The following is a 22,973-nucleotide window of genomic DNA, read 5'->3' on the forward strand; positions in this document are numbered from 1 at the left end:
GCAGATATTAATAGCCTTGAGAGGGTCCACGGTTAATGGCCCCCCCTGGCTAAAAACATCTGCCCCCAGCCACCCCAGAAAAGGCACATCTGGAAGATGCGCCTATTCTGGCACTTGGCCACTCTCTTCCCATTCCCGTGTAGCGGTGGGATATGGGGTAATGAAGGGTTAATGCCACCTTGCTATTGTAAGGTGACATTAAGCCAAATTAATAATGGAGAGGCGTCAATTCTGACACCTATCCATTATTAATCCAATACTAGTCAAGGGTTAAAAAAAAAAAAACACATTATTAAAAAATAATTTATTGAAAAAATCACAAAGGCTGTTGTATTAATTTATTCTACTGTCAATCCACTCACTGAAGACCCTCGATCTGTAAATTAAAAAAAAATAATAAACCAACAATATACATACCTTCCGAGGATCTGTAAGATCCAACGATGTAGATCCATCTGAAGGGGTTAAAATATTTTGCAGACACGAGCTCCGCTAATGCAGGCTGCTCATGTCTGCAATACCCTGGCGAATGAAGCTAAATATAGGTCAATGACCTATATTTAGCTTCATTTGCGGTGAGGCGCCCTCTGCTGGCTGTTCCTAGATCGTGGGAACTTACCTAGAAAGCTCCCTTGCTCGAGTTCATATGAGGACAACCAGCAGAGGGCGCCCTCTTATGATCTCGAGCAAGGGAGCTTTCTAGGAAAGTTCCCACGATCTAGGAACAGCCAGCAGAGGGCGCCTCACCGCAAATGAAGCTAAATATAGGTCATTGACCTATATTTAGCTTCATTCGCCGGGGTATTGCAGACATGAGCAGCCTGCATTAGCGGAGCTCGTGTCTGCAAAATATTTTAACCCCTTCAGATGGATCTACATCGTTGGACTTTACAGATCCTCGGAAGGTATGTATATTGTTGGTTTATTTTTTTTTTTTAATTTACAGATCGAGGGTCTTCAGTAAGTGGATTGAGAGTAGAATAAATTAATACAACAGCCTTTGTGATTTTTTAAATAAATTATTTTTTAACCCCTTAAGCCCCGAGGGTGGTTTGCACGTTAATGACCGGGCCAATTTTTACAATTCTGACCACTGTCCCTTTATGAGGTTATAACTCTGGAACGCTTCAACGGATCTTGGCAATTCTGACATTGTTTTCTTGTGACATATTGTACTTCATTTTAGTGGTAACATTTATTCGATATAACTTGCGTTTATTTGTGAAAAAAACGGAAATTTGGCGAAAATTTTGAAAATTTCGCAATTTTCCAACTTTTAATTTTTATGCCCTTAAATAACAGAGATATGTCACGCAAAATACTTAATAAGTAACATTTCCCACATGTCTACTTTACATCAGCAGAATTTTGGAACCAAAATTTTTTTTGTTAGGGAGTTATAAGGGTTAAAAGTTGACCAGCAATTTCTCATTTTTACAACACCATTTTTTTTTAGGGACCACATCTCATTTGATGTCATTTTGAGGGGTCTATATGATAGAAAATACCCAAGTGTGACACCATTCTAAAAACTGCACCCCTCAAGGTGCTCAAAACCACATTCAAGAAGTTTATTAACCCTTCAGGGGTTTCACAGGAATTTTTGGAATGTTTAAATAAAAATGAATATTTAACTTTTTTTCACACAAAATTTATTTCAGCTCCAATTTGTTTTATTTTATCAAGGGTAACAGGATAAAATGGATGCCAAACATTGTTGTACAATCTGTACTGAGTACGCTGATACCCCATATGTGGGGGTAAACCACTGTTTGGGCGCATGGCAGAGCTCGGAAGGAAAGGAGCGCCATTTGACTTTTCAATGCAAAATTGACAGGAATTGAGATGGGACGCCATGTTGCGTTTGGAGAGCCCCTCATGTGCCTAAACATTGAAACCCCCCACAAGTGACACCATTTTGGAAAGTAGACACCCTAAGGAACTTATCTAGATGTGTGGTGACCACTTTGACCCACCAATTGCTTCACAGAAGTTTATAATGCAGAGCCGTAAAAATAAAAAATCATATTTTTTCACAAAAATGATCTTTTCGCCCCCAATTTTTTTATTTTCCCAAGAGTAAGAGAAGAAATTGGACCTCAAAAATTGTTGGCCAATTTGTCCTGAGTACGCTGATACCCCATATATGGGTGTAAACCATTGTTTGGGCGTATGGCAGAGCTCGGAAGGGAAGGAGCGCCATTTGACTTTTCAATGCAAAATTGACTGGAATTGAGATGGGACGCCATGTTGTGTTTGGAGAGCCCCTGATGTGCCTAAACATTGGAACCCCTCACAAGTGACACCATTTTGAAAAGTAGACCCCTTAAGGAACTTATCTAGATGTGTGGTGAGCACTTTGACCCAACAAGTGCTTCACAGAAGTTTATAATGCAGAGCCGTAAAAATAAAAAATCTTATTTTTCCACAAAAATGATCTTTTCGCCCCCAATTTTTTATTTTCCCAAGGGTAAGAGAAGAAATTAGACCACAAAAGTTGTTGTGCAATTTGTCCTGAGTGCGACGATACCCCATATGTGGGGGTAAACCACTTTTTGGGTGCATAGCAGAGCTCGGAAGGGAAGGAGCGCCATTTGACTTTTCAATGCAAAATTGACTGGAATTAAGATGGGACGCCATGTTGGTTTGGAGAGCCCCTGATGTGCCTAAACATTAAAACCCCCCAAAAGTGACACCATTTTGGAAACTAGACCCCCTAAGGAACTTATCTAGATGTGTTTTGAGAGCTTTGAACCCCCAAGTGTTTCACTACAGTTTATAACGCAGAGCCGTTAAAATAATTTTTTTTTTTTTCGCAAAAATTATTTTTTAGCCCCCAGTTTTGTATTTTCACAAGGGTAACAGAATAAATTGGACCCCAAAAGTTGTTGTCCAATTTGTCCAGAGTACGCTGATACCCCATATGTGGGGGGGAACCACTGTTTGGGCGCATGGCAGAGCTCGGAAGGGAAGGAGCGCCATTTGGAATGCAGACTTAGATGGATTGGTCTGCAGGAGTCACGTTGCATTTGCAGAGCCCCTGATGTACCCAAACAGTACAAACCCCCCACAAGTGACCCCATATTAGAAACTAGACCTCCCAAGGAACTTATCTAGATGTGTTGTGAGAACTTTGAACCCCTAAGTGTTTCACTACAGTTTATAACGCAGAGCCGTGAAAATAAAAATTCTTTTTTTTTTCACAAAAATGATTTTTTTACCCCCAGCTTTGTATTTTTACAAGGGTAACAGAATAAATTGGACCCCAAAAGTTGTTTTTCAATTTGTCCTGAGTACGCTGATACCCCATATGTGGGGGGGAACCACTGTTTGGGCGCATGGCAGAGCTCGGAAGGGAAGGAGCGCCATTTGGAATGCAGACTTAGATGGATTGGTCTGCAGGAGTCACGTTGCATTTGCAGAGCCCCTGATGTACCCAAACAGTACAAAACCCCCACAAGTGACCCCATATTAGAAACTAGACCTCCCAAGGAACTTATCTAGATGTGTTGTGAGAACTTTGAACCCCTAAGTGTTTCACTACAGTTTATAACGCAGAGCCGTGAAAATAAAAATTCTTTTTTTTTCACAAAAATGATTTTTTAGCCCCCAGCTTTGTATTTTTACAAGGGTAACAGAATAAATTGGACCCCAAAAGTTGTTGTTCAATTTGTCCTGAGTACGCTGATACCCCATATGTGGGGGGGAACCACTGTTTGGGCGCATGGCAGAGCTCGGAAGGGAAGGAGCGCCATTTGGAATGCAGACTTAGATGGATTGGTCTGCAGGAGTCACGTTGCATTTGCAGAGCCCCTGATGTACCCAAACAGTACAAAACCCCCACAAGTGACCCCATATTAGAAACTAGACCTCCCAAGGAACTTATCTAGATGTGTTGTGAGAACTTTGAACCCCTAAGTGTTTCACTACAGTTTATAACGCAGAGCCGTGAAAATAAAAATTCTTTTTTTTTTCACAAAAATGATTTTTTAGCCCCCAGCTTTGTATTTTTACAAGGGTAACAGAATAAATTGGACCCCAAAAGTTGTTGTCCAATTTGTCCTGAGTACGCTGATACCCCATATGTGGGGGGGAACCACTGTTTGGGCGCATGGCAGAGCTCGGAAGGGAAGGAGCGCCATTTGGAATGCAGACTTAGATGGATTGGTCTGCAGGCGTCACGTTGCATTTGCAGAGCCCCTGATGTACCCAAACAGTAGAAACCACCCACAAGTGACCTCATATTGGAAACTAGACCTCCCACGGAACTTATCTAGATGTGTTGTGAAAACTTTGAACCCCCAAGTGTTTCACTACAGTTTACAACGCAGAGCCGTGAAAATAAAAAATCCTTTTTTTTCCCACAAAAATGATTTTTAGCCCCCCAAATTTTTATTTTCCCAAGGATAACAAGAGAACTTGGACCCAAAAAGTTGTTGTTTGTCTCGAGTACGATGATACCCCATATGTTGGGGTAAACCCCTGTTTGGGCGCACGGGAGAGCTCGGAAGTGAAGGAGCACTTTTTTACTTTTTCAATGCAGAATTGGCTGGAATTGAGATCGGACGCCATGTCGCGTTTGGAGAGCCCCTGATGTGCCTAAACAGTGGAAACCCCCCAATTATAAATGAAACCCTAATCCAAACGCACCCCTAACCCTAATCCCAACTGTAACCCTAACCACACACCTAACCCTGACACACCCCTAATTCTAATCCCAACCCTAATCCCAACCGTAAATGTAATCCAAACCCTAACCCTAGCCCTAACCCTAGCCCTAACCCTAGCCCTAACCCTAATGGGAAAATGGAAATAAATACATTTTTTTTAATTTTATTATTTTTCCCTAAGGCTAGGTTCACATTGCGTTAGGGAAATCCGTTTAGCACTAGCGGATTGCGCTAACGCAATGTCTTTTTAGGTGTCGTGTTTAGTGGTCGCGTTAACGTCCCCGCTCCGGAAGATCGGGGATCGGACCTCGGGCGCGCCGCGGACGCTGCAAGCAGCGTCTGAGGCGCGCCACAAAAGAATGGCACCTTGCTAGCGCGAGCCGAAAATGGCACACTCTAGCGATGCGCTACACCCGAAAATCACATTGCTGTCAATGGTTGTGCTAACGGACCCGTTGCACGGCGTTAATTGTGACATTTTCGCCGTGCAACGCTGTCCGTTAGCGTTAACCCATTAACGCAATGTGAACCTAGCCTAACTAAGGGGGTGATGAAGGGGGGTTTGATTTACTTTTATAGCGTTTTTTATATCGGATTTTTATGATTGGCAGCCGTCACACACTAAAAGACGCTTTTTATAGCAAAAAAGTTTTTGCGTCTCCACATTTTGAGACCTATAATTTTTCCATATTTTGGTCCACAGAGTCATGTGAGGTCTTGTTTTTTGCGGGACGAGTTGACGTTTTTATCGGTTACATTTTCGGACAGTTTTTGATCGCTTTTTATTCCGATTTTTTGTGAGGCAGAATGACCAAAAACCAGCTATTCATGAATTTCTATTGGGGGAGGCGTTTATACCGTTCCGCGTTTGTTAAAATTGATGAAGCAGTTTTATTCTTCGGGTCAGTACGATTACAGCGATACCTCATTTATATCATTTTTTTTATGTTTTTGCGCTTTTATACGATAAAAGCTATTTTATAGAAAAAATAATTATTTTGGCATCGCTTTATTCTGAGGACTATAACTTTTTTATTTTTTTGGTTATGATGCTATATGATGGCTCGTTTTTTGCGGGACAAGATGCCGTTTTCAGAGGTACCATGGTTATTTATATCCGTCTTTTTGATCGCGTGTTATTCCACTTTTTGTTCAGCGTTATGATAATAAAGCGTTGTTTTTTGGCTGTTTTTTTTTTTTTTTCTTACGGTGTTCACTGAAGGGGTTAACTAGTGGGCCAGTTTTATAGGTCGGGTCGTTACGGACGCGGCAATACTAAATATGTGTACTTTTATTGTTTTTTTTTTAGGTAAAGAAATGTATTTATGGGAACAATATTTTTTTTTTCTGCTTTATTTAGGATTTTTTTTTTTTTTTTTTTTACAAGTGTGGAAATTTTTTTTTTTACTTTTTCACTTTGTCCCAGGGGGGGACATCACAGATCACAGATCTGACAGTGTGCACAGCACTCTGTTAGATCGGTGATCTGACATACAGCCGGGCAGGATTAGAGCTGCAGCTGCAGCCTGATCCTGACCCGGAAGTGCTCCCTGCAGGACCCGGATGCATGCAGCCCGGCGGCCATTTTGGATCTGGGGACTGCAGGGAGAAGACGCTCGGTACACGGTGAGTACATCACCGTGTACCGATCGTCTCAGGGAAGCCCGCAGGGAGCCCCCTCCCTGTGCGATGCTTCCCTGCACCGCCGGCACACCGCGATCATCTTTGATTGCGGTGTGCCGGGGGTCAATGTGCCGGGAGCGGTCCGTGACCGCTCCTGGCACATAGTGCCGGATGTCAGCTGCGATAGGCAGCTGACACCCGGCCGCGATCGGCCGCGCTCCCCCCGTGAGCGCGGCCGATCGCATATGACGTACTATCCCGTCACTGGGAATTAAGTCCCAGGTCACCTGGACGGGATAGTACGTCATATGGGATTAAGGGGTTAATAATGTGTGTGTGGTTTTTTTTTAACCCTTTACTAGTATTGGATTAATAATGGATAGGTGTCATAATTGACGCCTCTCCATTATTAATTAGGCTTAATGTCACCTTACAATAGCAGGGTGACATTAACCCTTCATTACCCCATATCCCACCGCTACACGGGAATGGGAAGAGAGTGGCCAAGTGCCAGAATAGGCGCATCTTCCAGATGTGCCTGTTCTAGGGTGGCTGGGGGCAGATGTTTTTAGCCAGGGGGGGGCAATAACCATGGACCCTCTCCAGGCTATTAATATCTGCCCTCAGTCACTGGCTTTACTACTCTGGCGGAGAAAATTGTGCGGGAGCCCACGCCAATTTTTTCCGCCATTTAACCCCTTATTTTACTGTCTAGAACGGCCAAAATTTGCATATACACACTACTAACATTAGTAGTGTGGAATATGCAAAAAAAATGGTGATATGAGATGGTTTACTGTATGTAAACCAGGTCTCATATCATGTCGGGTTTAGGAAGGAGAAAGCAAAAGCCGGCTTTTCTCTCTAACAGCGCTGCGTATTCATCGCAAGTCACACTGCTGGTCCGTGTGTAATCCGTAATTTTGGGGCTTCCATTGACTTTCATTGATGTTTTATTTGCGCAATACGGTGACAAACGCAGCATGCTGCGATTTTCTACGGCCGTAGAAAGCCGTATAATACTGATCAGTTTAATACGGCAGATAGGAGCAGGGGCATAGAGAATAATTGTGCCGTATTTTTTGCGAGTTTTACGGACGTAGTTTCTGCGCTCTTACGTCCGTAAAACTCGCAAGTGTGACGCCGGCCTAAGGTAGTTGAACATTTTTGACAGATGACTTTGCGCTGATCAATTGGATGTTGTTTAAAAAAATGCCAGACTGCACTCTTTCTAGCATCGGATACCTTTTCAGGCATTGCAGACTGAGCTTCTTTAACCGGATGGCCACGCTGTCCTCCAACTGGTTTTGGCTTTGCCACGCGTTTTGGGCCAGATACAGGCCCGGCAGATGGAACCTGTTGCGATGTTGATGCCTGCTGCGGCCCCTCCTCCTCCGCTTCAGAACTACTGCCGCCTGCACCCTCTTCCCCCAATGGCTGCCAATCGGGGTCAATAACTGGGTCATCTATGACCTCCTCTTCTATCTCATGTGCAACTTCGTCTGTGTTACCGTGTAAGCCGGTGGTATAGCGTTTGTGACGGGGAACCATAGTCTCATCAGGGTCTGATTCTGGATCAGTACACTGCGAGGGCAATGTGGTGGTCTGAGTCAAAGGAACAGCATAGTAATCTGGCTGTGGCTGTGCATCTGTGCACTCCATGTCCGATTCAACTTGTAATGGGCATGGCCTGTTAACTGTTTCATTTTCTAACCCAGGAACGGTATGTGTAAAGAGCTCCATGGAGTAACCTGTTGTGTCGCCTGACGCATCCTTCTCTGTTGTTGTTTTTGCTGAACAGGACAATGGAGCGACTTGTCCCTGAGCGTGAACATCCACTAACGACTCGCTGCTTTTACATTTACCAGTTTCAGAAGAGGAGGCAAAAGAGCTAGAGGCTGAGTCAGCAAGGAAAGCCAAAACTTGCTCTTGCTGCTCCGGCTTTAAAGGGCCACTGTCACCCCCTGCAGCCGTTATAAACTAAAAGAGCCACAGCCTGACGTCACAGCCAGGCTTGCAGACTGCGCCTGTGCTGGCAGTGCGGCCACCCACCTCGGGAATCCCTGCCCCGCACTGTGTTATGCATTATGCACAGTGCGGGGCTAGGGTTCCTGGGCATGCGCACTGCATGTCTCAGATTCTCACCCACGTCCCCCGCCCCCGCCTTCCAGCCAGCTAGCAGGCAAGTTTCGTAGGTTGTTTCTTTCAATTGCTATGAGCAGAAGGAGGAGGTGGCAGGATGAGCTCAGCTGAATAGCCAGAGGCTGTAAGGCGGGGGCGCAGTCTGCAAGCCTGGCTGTGACGTCAGACAGCCAGAGCTTACTGCGCCTGCCCCACAAATATTTACACAGCGCCGGCGCCGAATTTGAAAAGAAAACAGCGCGCAGGGGGCGGCGACCATCGCCCCAGAAGATGTGAGTGACGGCTGTTGGGCACTTCACAGAGGAGGCTTCAGACCCGCCTCTGTGGACAAAGACAGGTATTTCTGCAGAGTTTCAAAACGCTTTATTTTAATAATACCTGAACACAAAACTAAAAGAGCCAGCATTACTGCTGCACAAGGTGGCTCTTTTAGTTTATAACGGCTGCAGGGGGTGACAGTGGCCCTTTAAAAGCGGTTTTCCTACTCCCAGAAAAGGGAGCGTTTGAGGCCTTGTGTAGCCAGACGACGAACCTGGCTCCACAGCTCGAGACTTAGGTGCTATATTGTTTTTCCCACGACCACCTGATGCTCCACCACCACTACCATCATTACCAGCTGGCAATGAACGCCCACGGCCACGACCTCTTCCACCAGACTTCTTCATTGTTTTAAAAACGTAACCAAAGTAACGGTATTTGTTACTGTAAAACAACTTACAAGGTGAACTCAAACTTCTGTAGGATTTAGATATCCCTTTATAGGTGGGTGAGACTGCAAGGACAGTGGTTATGGACAGATCCCACTATAGGAATGAAGTATTACGCCAACTTGGTGATACTTCTACCTATGAAAAACTCCCCCATAACCCTATTGTTGGTATTCAGAATACCATCAAAACCACACTGGAGGATTTTTGTATTCGAGGTATACTCGATAACAGAACACGGGAATTCCTCACTAAAAAACACCCTATCACACCCGTGATATATATCCTTCCAAAAATCCACAAAGACCTCCAGAATCCACCAGGCAGACCAATTGTGGCTTCCACGGACTCTGTCCTGGCCCCTATTTCTATCTATTTAGAAAAAATCTTAACACCTTTGATTAGAAACACTCGCTCTTTCCTACTGGATACTGGAGCCTTCCTCCAAATTATCAAGGACATCACCCCCGTCCCTCCAGATACCATCTTGGTCTCTTTTGACGCAAAGGACCTATACACGTCAATACCACACTCAAACGGCATCCAGTCTACCCGCTGGTTACTCTCTAAAAACAACATGAGCCCTGATTTAAATTGATTTTTGTTGCGAACTCCTATCTATTATCCTCAATAACAACTTTTTTCTCTTTGAGGATACTTACTATCTTCAAATCAAGGGCTCGGCCATGGGCTCAAACGTGGCACCTCCTTATGCCAATGCCTACATGGCCCACTATGAGGACACGTCAATATACACCCATGAGCTGTTCCACAACCATGTCTTAACGTGGAAACGATATATTGATGATGTTTTCTGCATCTGGAGGGGCGATGTCGCTTCTCTACAGACCTTTTTTCAATCTTTAAAAACTACCTGGCCTGGTCTTGATTTTACTGTCACACACGATCTCTACCAGATTAGTTTCCTTGACACATTGGTCAAGAAGGACATCAATGGTAATTTGACCACTGATCTCTACTCCAAACCCACTGATCGCAACAGTTTGTTGCATTTTGATAGCTTCCATCCGCTAAATATGAAAAAGTCAATCCCTAAATCCCAACTCAATAGGGTAACTAGAATAGTCTCTGATCCTGACCTGAAAGACCATCGTCTATCCGAGATGAAATCCAAATTTTGTGAGAGGGGCTACCCACCGAGAATTCTAGAGTCCTCCACTACAGACTTCACACGTAGGGATAAAATTCCTGCCACATCACGTATCCCTTTTGTCCACCAATATCACCCTGCTGCTTACGGACTACACAAGTCTATCCGCCAACATTGGCATATCCTCCGAACAGCATATCCATCAGTCAGGGAATTTCAACAACCTTTCTTACCGTGTTTCAAAAAGCCCCGTAATATCAAAGACTGCTTAGTCCATGCGGATATAGGCCCTACGCAACCCCAGATTACTCAACGGTTTTTAAGTAACCCCAAAACAGGAACCTTCCCCTGTCTCAGTTGCAACCAATGTAATAACGTCCTTAAGGGTAATATCATTCACCACCCACACACAGGCAAGAGATACCCTATTGATGGTTTTTTCACCTGCAACACCAATTTCGTGGTATATCTCATCAAATGCCCCTGCGGTCTTTTGTATATCGGTGAGACCACCCAATCAGTCAAATCTAGGATATCCAAACATAAATCGACAATAAGGTGCAAAAATATCTTACTTCCTATACCATCCCATTTCATTGAAAAAGGCCACAATGTATCCCAGCTCAAATTTCAGATAATAGAGCAAATCACACCACCTCGCCGCGGCGGAGACCGCATCTCCATTCTCAAACATAGAGAGGCTTACTGGATACACGAGCTCAATACACTGCACCCCAGGGGACTCAACAGGGACTACGAACTATTATCATTTATTTAAGTCCCTGCCATAAAGATGTTGTTTACCTTACACCCTTGGGTTGTGCCTCGCCACACCGCCTTTTTATGATGTAATTTTATATGTGTTTGCGGTTATTGTTACAGTATTTTCATGACTGTTTATCACATTTCAGCTTGAAACCTCCCTGACCTAATGTATCATTGCTGCCCTTGTGTGATGCCTAACAGCCAGGTGTTCTTTATGTATTACGTTTGTGCACAACCGGGCACGTCTGCCCATTTGCTTTAGTTGCTTATACAGCAACCTCTTTGTGACCGTAGCCGATCATGTCCGATAAGCTACTTTCTCTTCAAATTACATTTAATGCATTTTGATATTCACCTCCTTTTCAGCACCAGCGCGCATAGTGTATATATAAAGATCATTGTCTATACATGATTTACAATGTTGGTTTTCTGTTTGCTAATTCTCTGCCTCTCCTTTACAGAATCGACCACTTTGAAACTTCCCCTTCTGTGACACTCTGGGGCCACCGTAGCACACCTCGATATCAGCCAATCCACTACCTTGGAACGCACTTCCACCTCTTCTCCTTTACAGTGGAACACAAATAACACTGCCCCCAGCGGTCATGTGACACTCACATCACCCGGCCCCGCCCACTCCGGCCTCTCTTCTCCGGCAACTACTATGCACACACTATTTCACCTCCCCACTATATAAGGAGGTCCCTGGTGCTCCGTTCCCCAGCCTGCACTTGCGGTGGACACCGCGTGCTCCCTCCACTCATCAGGCTGGTAAGTTCTACACAGTGCACGCTCTCTGTCCTAGCAATACAGAGCGACATCCCCCTTATACAATGTCTGCTTATACTCTCCCTGTACAGACAGCGCATACCTCCCTCTTAGCTCACAGCAGCGGTGACTCCGCATGGTTTCATATCTACTGGGGGGTAAGTCCTGTGTACTACATCCGCTCATTATCTAATTGCTCACTAGTGCCATTTTATACCTTACCTATCCTTCTTACAGATAGCGTTACCTGTGATACACCACCCTGCATCTGCAGATTGTTCTCACCTGCTGGGATCTATATACCTTCAGGCTTCTTTTCTGGTAGGTACCATATACCTACATGACCCAGTGGCTCACAGGCACAATCTACATTGTACCAATCTCCCCTGCAGATAGCACCATCTGGGCCATATTCCCCTGTGTCCATGGACCGATACTATCACCTGAATTTCATATAGCTCCAGGCTTTTTTCTGGTATGTAACCATCTTATATGACACATTAAGCCTTATAGCATTACGCTTTGGCCCATTTAGGGACGCACAGGTTCATGTATATATGCACTTTATTTCCCCTCAGATGCAATGTAGTTTCAATTATTGGGGCTCCTTCAACATACTAGTTATCTAGGTAGGTTTACCTTTTCAGCCTTACCTCACGGCACAGTGTGTCTTTCATCACCTACTTTCCATACTTCCTTCCTCTTGCTCCCTCTTCCATGTCACCAGACCTGCACACAATTGTTCGCTTCTTTCTCGGCAAATTTTGTTTTGACGGTCCTCCTAGGATGTTATTATCAATTCTTTCTGGAAACATGACCTTTTGTGTTGTATATACTTTTGTTCATTTTGTTTATGTTTATTTTGTATATTTTTGATCCTTTATGTTTTGGATATCACTCCCTTTGTATGTATTTTTCTTTAGCACACTGATGAAGGTCCAGTTATGACCGAAACGTTTGTGTTACTGTATGTATAATAAACCCCAATTTTGCATCACAACACGTCCGGAGTGTGCCAGTCACTTATTATCTATGCAAGGAAAATCAGGCACAATGTTACACACTCGGTTTTCTGTGGCACAAAATGAGACAGATGCCACACACGCAGGACTGGCACTGAAGCACAAATGCCAATATTAATCTCCCACTATTTTTTTTGTTTTCAGGGAGAATTTAAAAACCAAAATAAAAAAAAACAGACACTAGGCTTTCTGTGGCCCACAATTTGAGAGATGGCACACACGACTTGCACTGAAGCACAAATGTCAATATTAATCTCCCACTATTTTTTTTGTTTTCAGGGAGAATTTAAAAACCAAAATAAAAAAAACAGACACTAGGCTTTCTGTGGCCCACAATTTGAGAGAGATGGCACACACGACTTGCACTGAAGCACAATTGCCAATATTAATCTCCCACTATTTTTTTTGTTTTCAGGGAGAATTGAAAAACCAAAATAAAAAAAAACATACTAGGCTTTCTGTGGCCCACAATTTGAGAGAGATGGCACACACGACTGGCACAGAAGCACAAATGCCAATATTAATCTCCCACTATTTTTTTTTTTTCAGGGAGAATTTAAAAACCCCCCCAAAAAAATTAGACACTAGGCTTTCTGTGGCCCACAATTTGAGAGAGATGGCACACACGACTGGCACTCAAGCACAAATGCCAATATTAATCTCCCATATCTTTTTTTTAAGGGAGAATTAAAAACCAAAAAAAAAAAAAAACAGTATTGCAGACACTAAGCTTTCTGTGGCCCACAATTTGAGAGAGATGCCACACACGCAGGACTGTCACTCGAGCAAAAATGCCAATATTAATCTCCCATATTTTTTTTTTTAAAGGGAGAATTAAAAATCCCCCCAAAAAAACAGTATTGCAGACACTAGGCTTTCTGTGGCCCACAATTTGAGAGAGATGCCACACACGCAGGACTGTCACTCGAGCAAAAATGCCAATATTAATCTCCCATATTTTTTTTTTTTAAGGGAGAATTAAAAATCCCCCCAAAAAATCAGTATTGCAGACACTAGGCTTTCTGTGGCCCACAATTTGAGAGAGATGCCACACACGCAGGACTGTCACTCGAGCAAAAATGCCAATATTAATCTCCCATATTTTTTTTTTTAAGGGAGAATTAAACCCCCCCCCCCAAAAAAAAAAACAGTATTGCAGACACTAGGCTTTCTGTGGCCCACAATTTGAGAGAGATGCCACACACGCAGGACTGTCACTCAAGCACAAATGCCAATCTTAATCTCCCCCTTTTTTTTTGTTTCTGGGAGAATTGTAAAGAAATCAGCCCCGGAATTACACACTAGGCTTTCTGTGCCCCAAAATTGGAGAGAGATGGCACACACAGGACTGGCACTCTAGCAGAAATGCCAATCTTAATCTCCCACTACTTTTTTTTTGTTAGGGAGAATTGCCAAGAAATCAGTGCCAGTATTACACACTAGGCTTTCTGTGCCCCAAAATTGGAGAGAGATGGCACACACAGGACTGGCACTCTAGCAGAAATGCCAATCTTAATCTCCCACTACTTTTTTTGTTAGGGAGAATTGCCAAGAAATCAGGGCCAGTATTACACACTAGGCTTTCTGTGCCCCAAAATTGGAGAGAGATGGCACACACAGGACTGGCACTCTAGCAGAAATGCCAATCTTAATCTCCCACTACTTTTTTTTGTTAGGGAGAATTGCCAAGAAATCAGGGCCAGTATTACACACTAGGCTTTCTGTGCCCCAAAATTGGAGAGAGATGCCACACACAGGACAGGCACTCTAGCAGAAATGCCAATCTTAATCTCCCACTACTTTTTTTTGTTAGGGAGAATTGTCAAGAAATCAGGGCCAGTGTTACACACTAGGCTTTCTGTGCCCCAAAATTGGAGAGAGATGACACACACAGGACTGGCACTCTAGCAGAAATGCCAATCTTAATCTCCCACTACTTTTTTTTGTTAGGGTGAATTGCCAAGAAATCAGGGCCAGTATTACACACTAGGCTTTCTGTGCCCCAAAATTGGAGAGAGATGGCACACACAGGACTGGCACTCTAGCAGAAATGCCAATCTTAATCTCCCACTATTTTTTTTTAGGGAGAATTAAAAAAATAAATAAATAAAAGGATTATAGACACTAGGCTTTCTGTGCCCCACAATTGGAGAGAGATTGCACACACGACTGGCACTCAAGCACAAATGCCAAGATTAATCTCCCACTATTTATTTTTTTCAGGGAGAATTTAAAAACCAAAAAAAAACAGGGACTGTCCTACAATTACTATCTCCCTGCAGTAATCTCAGCAAGGTATGGCAGGCAGCAATAACAAGAAGTGGACTGCTGCACAAATTAAATCAAAAGTGTGGACAAACAAACAAGATAGCTGTGCAGAAAGGAAGGAACAACAGGATTTGTGCTTTGAAAAAAGCAGTTGGTTTGCACAGCGGCGTACACACAGCAATGCAGCCATCAGGGAGCCTTCTAGGGCAGCCCAATGAGCTACAGCGCTGAGGAAAAAAAATGTAGCTTCCACTGTCCCTGCAAACAAAAGGTGGTGTTGGACAGTGGAAAACGCTACAGCACAAGCGGTTTGGGGGTTAATGGACCCTGCCTAACGCTATCCCTGCTTCTGATGAAGCGGCAGCAACCTCTCCCTATGCTCAGATCAGCAGCAGTAACATGGCGGTCGGCGGGAACGCCCCTTTATAGCCCCTGTGACGCCGCAGACAGCAAGCCAATCACTGCAATGCCCTTCTGTAAGATGGTGGGGACCAGGACCTATGTCATCACGCTGCCCACACTCTGCGTCCACCTTCATTGGCTGAGAAATGGCGCTTTTCGCATCATTGAAACGCGACTTTGGCGCGAAAGTCGCGTACCGCATGGCCGACCCCACACAGGGATCGGGTCGGGTTTCATGAAACCCGACTGTGCCAAAAGTCGGCGACTTTTGAAAATGAACGATCCGTTTCGCTCAACCCTAATCCTATTGTGTCTAACCATCTGAATCCCGGCTAAGACCCTATTTTGCGCTATTTCTCCAACAGTATCTATTGAAAGTCATTGGCTAGCACACGAGCATGCTCGAATAACACCTTAATCAAGCTTTTTCGCTCATCACTAGAGATGAACGAATCTGTCCGGGTCCCTTCTTATTCACCAAGCATTAGCGCTTAGCAAATAAGCTGTAGAGGGAACCCAGCTACCTGGATTGCTCCGGCTGATCAGCTGTCCGGCGTCGCAGCTACTTGTGTCGCAGCTGTTTCAGTGTCACCACACATGCATGGAGAGCCCAACAAACAGGCTCTCCATATGAGTCACCCCGTGGGAAAGGGGTACTCGGTACCAGGTCTGGTACTTCACAGGGGGATGTCACGGTGGCAACGACCCGGTCCATCAGCCAGGGTGCTCATGTAAAAGGGAAAGGTCTTTAAGGGAAATATTCGTGACGCCACCTATGGTATTCGCATGTAGAAAAGCTGCGGAGACACCATCACGTGATTCTCAACGCAAGCAATAAATAGCCAGGTCTTTCACCGGGAAGGAACAACCACGGGAAGGGCAGCATCCAAAAAGGAAAACCACCTATGCCAAAACATGGTATCCATCCACAGACAGCTGTTTCGGGGTATTTGCCCCTCATTAGTGTGGAGTAGGAAACTGGCTCTTAGGAGCAGTGCCTGGTAAAAAGGACTATAAACATAAGGATGAATGACCTCAGGGAGATCAAAACATCCAAAACCGCGGAGACACCATCACGTGTTTCTCAACGCAGTAATCCAGAACCCTGCCCCCATCCCTTATGGGAAATATGCAAATGCATGTAGAAAAGCCACGGAGACACCATCACGTGTTTCTCAACGCAAGCAATAAATAGCCAGGTCTTTCACCAGGAAGGAGCAACCACAGGAAGGGCAGCATCCAAAAAGGAAAACCAACTATGCCAAAACATGGTATCCATCCACAAACAGCTGTTTCGGTCAGCCTGTGTAGGGCTGGTCCCCTTCTGATATCCACTCCTTTGCTATGACTTCTTTGCACGCTTGCTGCAATACAGTTCTTCCTTCGATGTCTCTCTCTAAGAGCTGCAGCTCTGAGGGCATGCACAGCTCTGTGTCCTTCTCCTTTGCTCTCTGACAGAATCCCTCCTTTGCCAGGGACCAACGAACTGAGCGGAGCTCAGCCAGCAACTAATTGACTTTCCCTGCAGGCAACCAGTTTTACCTAAGTGTGGGGAGTGACCTAATAAATAGGACCAAGAGCTCCCCCTGGTGGCCTGGAGTGTGAAATGTGTTACTTGTTTGTGATACCTGGATGCAGTTGTCCTTCTTTGCCTCCAAACCTAACACCACCCTCCCCTAGAGGAGAATGATATTACTGCAACGACCGGGACACTGGGTTACAGATTAGCAAAAAGACATACAAATTTTTGAAATGCTATAAAACAAGTTAATATGAACTGGTGCTTCCCTTTGTGGGAGGTGAGGACTATTGAACGTTGCATAACAAAAAACATATTTACATTGTGAGCTCCCTTTTTAGACATTATGGAACAGTGCAACAGTTAACTAGCTATGAAATACAATAACGCTCACAGGTATACTATCTTAGAACTTTAAGTGCAAATCAAGCATTTTCTTTATTCAAGTGCAGAACAGTCTATCAACCCCCACGGGCTCACTGCATTTTCCTTCTCTTCTTTTTATTGAAAAGTGCTCTATAATATAAGCTACATACTATCGGCTATGTAAAACACAATTCTATCTATATTCAAGTCTAATTTAGCAAAGTGCATTGATTAAACATTCCCCTTAAGTGTGAACTCAAGTCTCCTTTCTGAGGTAGTGCAAAACATTAATACTGTAACAACAGGAACAAGCGAGGGACCAGTTATTAACCCCCAACATTGGTCTTGGGCGGGCTACAAGGCGTGTAACCCGACCCGGAATTGTACCACGCCAATGGGTTTTTCTTCAGGTCTCTGACAAACAAAGCAGTTCTCACAACAAGATTAGGAAAAGTCTCTTTCAGAAGCAGTCTCTGTAAAAGCTTCCTTTTGTAAAAGCAGTAGGAAGCACCTTTAAGAAGGTGCAAACTATATACAAGCAAGTTCCGATCATGCACAGTTCATGATTCACAGTTCCTTAAAGCAACTTGTGTGAACAGGTGCAAAACTTGTGCAAACATAGGATCCTCCTGGAACTGAGGACCCCTTTAAATGGGGACCTGGTCAGGTTTAAGTAGCAAAAAGAGTTGAATAACTATGTACAGTCGTTTTCAGATTTTTTTTGGTTATTTTATAGTAGTCTGTGTTGTGATCAGGTAATTCAGTACCACAATAGACATAGAAGTCAGAGCACATACAGTGACCTGACAGTAACCCAAAAACATAGAACGAGCTCTGAGACGTGGGAACTCTGCTGACCGCAATCCCTAATCCTCCCCAACCACACTAGAAGCAGCCGTGGATTGCGCCTAACGCTCCCTATGCAACTCGGCACAGCCTGAGAAACTACCTAGCCTGAAGATAGAAAATAAGCCTACCTTGCCTCAGAGAAATACCCCAAAGGAAAAGGCAGCCCCCACATATAATGACTGTGAGATAAGATGAAAAGACAAACGTAGAGATGAAATAGATTTAGCAAAGTGAGGCCCGACTTTCTGAACAGAGCGAGGATAGGAAAGGTAACTTTGGGGTCAACACAAAACCCTACAAATAACCACGCAAAGGGGGCAAAAAGACCCTCCGTACCGACTAACGGCACGGAGGTACACCCTCTGCGTCCCAGAGCTACCAGCAAGCAAGAAAAAACAAACAAGCAAGCTGGACAGAAAAAAAAACAGCAAACAAAAATAACAAAAGCGGAACTTAGCTATGCAGAGCAGCAGGCCACAGGAACGATCCAGGAGGAAGCAAATCCTATACTAGAACATTGACTGGAGGCAAGGATCAAAGCACTAGGTGGAGATAAATAGAGCAGCACCTAACGACTTCACCACATCACCTGAGGAAGGAAACTCAGAAGCCGCAGTACCACTCTCCTCCACCAACGGAAGCTCATAGAGAGAATCAGCCGAAGTACCACTTGTGACCACAGGAGGGAGCTCTGCCACAGAATTCACAACAGTACCCCCCCTTGAGGAGGGGTCACCAAACCCTCACCAGAGCCCCCAGGACGACCAGGATGAGCCATATGAAAGGCACGAACAAGATCGGGAGCATGGACATCAGAGGCAAAGACCCAGGAATTATCTTCCTGAGCGTAACCCTTCCACTTAACCAGATACTGGAGTTTCCGTCTTGAAACACGAGAATCCAAAATCTTCTCCACAATATACTCCAACTCCCCCTCCACCAAAACCGGGGCAGGAGGATCAACAGATGGAACCATAGGTGCCACGTATCTCCGCAACAATGACCTATGGAATACGTTATGGATGGAGAAAGAGTCTGGAAGGGTCAAACGAAAAGACACAGGATTAAGAACCTCAGAAATCCTATACTGACCAATGAAACGAGGTTTAAACTTAGGAGAGGAAACCTTCATAGGAATATGACGAGAAGACAACCAAACCAAATCCCCAACACGAAGTCGGGGACCCACACAGCGTCAGCGATTAACGAAACGTTGAGCCTTCTCCTGGGACAAGGTCAAATTGTCCACTACATGAGTCCAAATCTGCTGCAACCTGTCCACCACAGTATCCACACCAGGACAGTCCGAAGACTCAACTTGCCCTGAAGAGAAACGAGGATGGAACCCAGAGTTGCAGAAAAATGGCGAAACCAAGGTAGCCGAGCTGGCCCGATTATTAAGAGCGAACTCAGCCAAAGGCAAAAAGGACACCCAGTTATCCTGATCAGCAGAAACAAAGCATCTCAGATATGTTTCCAAGGTCTGATTGGTTCGTTCGGTCTGGCCATTAGTCTGAGGATGGAAAGCCGAGGAAAAAGACAAGTCAATGCCCATCCTTGCACAAAAGGCTCGCCAAAACCTCGAAACAAACTGGGAACCTCTGTCAGAAACGATATTCTCTGGAATGCCATGTAAACGAACCACATGCTGGAAGAACAATGGCACCAAATCAGAGGAGGAAGGTAATTTAGACAAGGGTACCAAATGGACCATCTTAGAGAAGCGATCACAAACCACCCAAATGACTGACATTTTTTGAGAGACGGGAAGATCAGAAATAAAATCCATAGAGATATGTGTCCAAGGCCTCTTCGGGACCGGCAAGGGCAAAAGCAACCGACTGGCACGAGAACAGCAGGGCTTAGCCCGAGCACAAATCCCACAGGACTGCACAAAAGAACGCACATCCCGCGACAGAGATGGCCACCAAAAGGATCTAGCCACTAACTCTCTGGTACCAAAGATTCCAGGATGACCAGCCAACACCGAACAATGAACCTCAGAGATAACTTTATTCGTCCACCTATCAGGGACAAATAGTTTCTCCGCTGGGCAACGATCAGGTTTATTAGCCTGAAATTTTTGCAGCACCCGCCGCAAATCAGGGGAGATGGCAGACACAATTACTCCCTCTTTGAGAATACCCGCTGGCTCAGATAAACCCGGAGAGTCGGGCACAAAACTCCTAGACAGGGCATCCGCCTTCACATTTTTAGAGCCCGGAAGGTACGAAACAACAAAGTCAAAACGGGCAAAAAACAGCGACCAACGAGCCTGTCTAGGATTCAATCGCTTGGCAGACTCGAGATAAGTCAAGTTCTTATGATCAGTCAAGACCACCACGCGATGCTTAGCTCCTTCAAGCCAATGACGCCACTCCTCGAATGCCCACTTCATGGCCAGCAACTCTCGATTGCCAACATCATAATTTCGCTCAGCAGGCGAAAACTTCCTGGAAAAGAAGGCGCATGGTTTCATCACCGAGCAACCAGAACTTCTCTGCAACAAAACAGCCCCTGCTCCAATCTCAGAAGCATCAACCTCGACCTGGAATGGAAGCGAAACATCTGGTTGACACAACACAGGGGCAGAAGTAAAACGACGCTTCAACTCTTGAAAAGCTTCCACAGCAGCAGAAGACCAATTGACCACATCAGCACCCTTCTTGGTCAAATCGGTCAATGGTTTAGCAATACTAGAAAAATTGCAGATGAAGCGACGATAAAAATTAGCAAAGCCCAGGAACTTTTGCAGACTTTTCAGAGATGTCGGCTGAGTCCAATCATGGATGGCTTGGACCTTAACAGGGTCCATCTCGATAGTAGAAGGGGAAAAAATGAACCCCAAAAATGAAACCTTCTGAACACCAAAGAGACACTTTGATCCCTTCACAAACAAAGAATTAGCACGCAGGACCTGAAACACCGTTCTGACCTGCTTCACATGCGACTCCCAATCATCCGAGAAGACCAAAATATCATCCAAGTATACAATCAGGAATTTATCCAGGTACTCTCGGAAGATGTCATGCATAAAGGACTGAAACACTGATGGAGCATTGGCAAGTCCGAATGGCATTACTAGGTACTCAAAATGGCCCTCGGGCGTATTAAATGCAGTTTTCCATTCATCGCCTCGCTTAATACGCACTAGATTATACGCACCACGAAGATCTATCTTGGTGAACCAACTAGCCCCCTTAATCCGAGCAAACAAATCAGATAACAGCGGCAAGGGGTACTGAAATTTAACCGTGATCTTATTTAAAAGGCGGTAATCTATACAAGGTCTCAGCGAACCATCCTTCTTGGCCACAAAAAAGAACCCCGCTCCTAATGGCGACGATGACGGGCGAATATGCCCCTTCTCCAAGGACTCCTTCACGTAACTCCGCATAGCGGCGTGCTCAGGCACAGATAAATTAAACAGTCGACCTTTTGGGAATTTACTACCAGGAATCAAATCGATAGCACAATCACAATTCCTATGCGGAGGTAGGGTATCGGACTTGGGCTCATCAAATACATCCCGGTAATCAGACAAGAACTCTGGGACCTCAGAACGGGTGGATGACGAAATAGACAGAAATGGGACATCACCATGTACCCCCTGACAACCCCAGCTGGACACAGACATGGATTTCCAATCTAATACTGGATTATGGACTTGTAGCCATGGCAACCCCAACACGACCTCATCATGCAGATTATGCAACACCAGAAAGCGAATAACCTCCTGATGTGCAGGAGCCTTGCACATGGTCAGCTGGGTCCAATACTGAGGCTTATTCTTGGCCAAAGGCGTAGCATCAATTCCTCTCAATGGAATATGACACTGCAAGGGCTCCAAGAAAAACCCACAACGCCTAGCATACTCCAAGTCCATCAAATTCAGGGCAGCGCCTGAATCCACAAATGCCATGACAGAATAAGATGACAAAGAGCAGATCAAGGTTACGGACAAAAGAAATTTTGACTGCACCGTACCAATGGTGGCAGACCTAGCGAACCGCTTAGTGCGCTTAGGACAATCAGAGATAGCATGAGTGGAATCACCACAGTAGAAACACAGCCCATTCTGACGTCTGTGTTCTTGCCGTTCAACTCTGGTCAAAGTCCTATCGCACTGCATAGGCTCAGGTTTATGCTCAGATAATACCGCCAAATGGTGCACAGATTTACGCTCACGCAAGCGTCGACCGATCTGAATGGCCAAAGACATAGACTCATTCAGACCAGCAGGCATAGGAAATCCCACCATGATATCCTTAAGGGCTTCAGAGAGACCCTTTCTGAAAATAGCTGCGAGCGCACCTTCATTCCATTGAGTGAGTACGGACCACTTTCTAAATTTCTGACAATATACCTCTATCTCATCCTGACCCTGACACAGAGCCAGCAAATTTTTCTCTACCTGATCCACTGAATTAGGTTCATCGTACAGCAATCCGAGCGCCAGGAAAAACGCATCAATATTACTTAATGCAGGATCTCCTGGCGCAAGAGAAAATGCCCAGTCCTGAGGGTGGCCACGTAAAAAAGAAATAACGATCCTAACTTGTTGAACTGGGTCACCAGAGGAGCGAGGTTTCAAAGCCAGAAATAGTTTACAATTATTTTTGAACCTCAGAAATTTAGTTCTATCTCCAAAAAACAAATCAGGAATAGGAATTCTTGGTTCTAACATAGAATTCTGAACCACAAAGTCTTGAATATTTTGTACTCTTGCCGTGAGCTGATCCACACATGAAGACAGACCTT

The 22,973-nt window shown here is 44.8% G+C and overlaps 1 protein-coding gene across 1 annotated transcript in view; it reads left to right on the top strand.

Annotated features, from left to right (window-relative positions):
* The window catches only part of LOC138637886 (uncharacterized), a 136,060-nt gene that overhangs the window by 52,046 nt on the left and 61,041 nt on the right, over positions 1-22,973 (top strand). The window contains exons 2-4 of the mRNA XM_069726819.1: positions 11,480-11,507; positions 11,619-11,789; positions 11,879-11,944. Coding sequence (XP_069582920.1) covers positions 11,480-11,507; positions 11,619-11,789; positions 11,879-11,944 — 265 coding nt within the window. The remainder of the gene's footprint in view (positions 1-11,479; positions 11,508-11,618; positions 11,790-11,878; positions 11,945-22,973) is intronic.

The sequence above is a fragment of the Ranitomeya imitator genome, chromosome 5 (genome assembly GCF_032444005.1).
Source record: "Ranitomeya imitator isolate aRanImi1 chromosome 5, aRanImi1.pri, whole genome shotgun sequence".
In the NCBI taxonomy this organism is placed as follows: domain Eukaryota; kingdom Metazoa; phylum Chordata; class Amphibia; order Anura; family Dendrobatidae; genus Ranitomeya; species Ranitomeya imitator.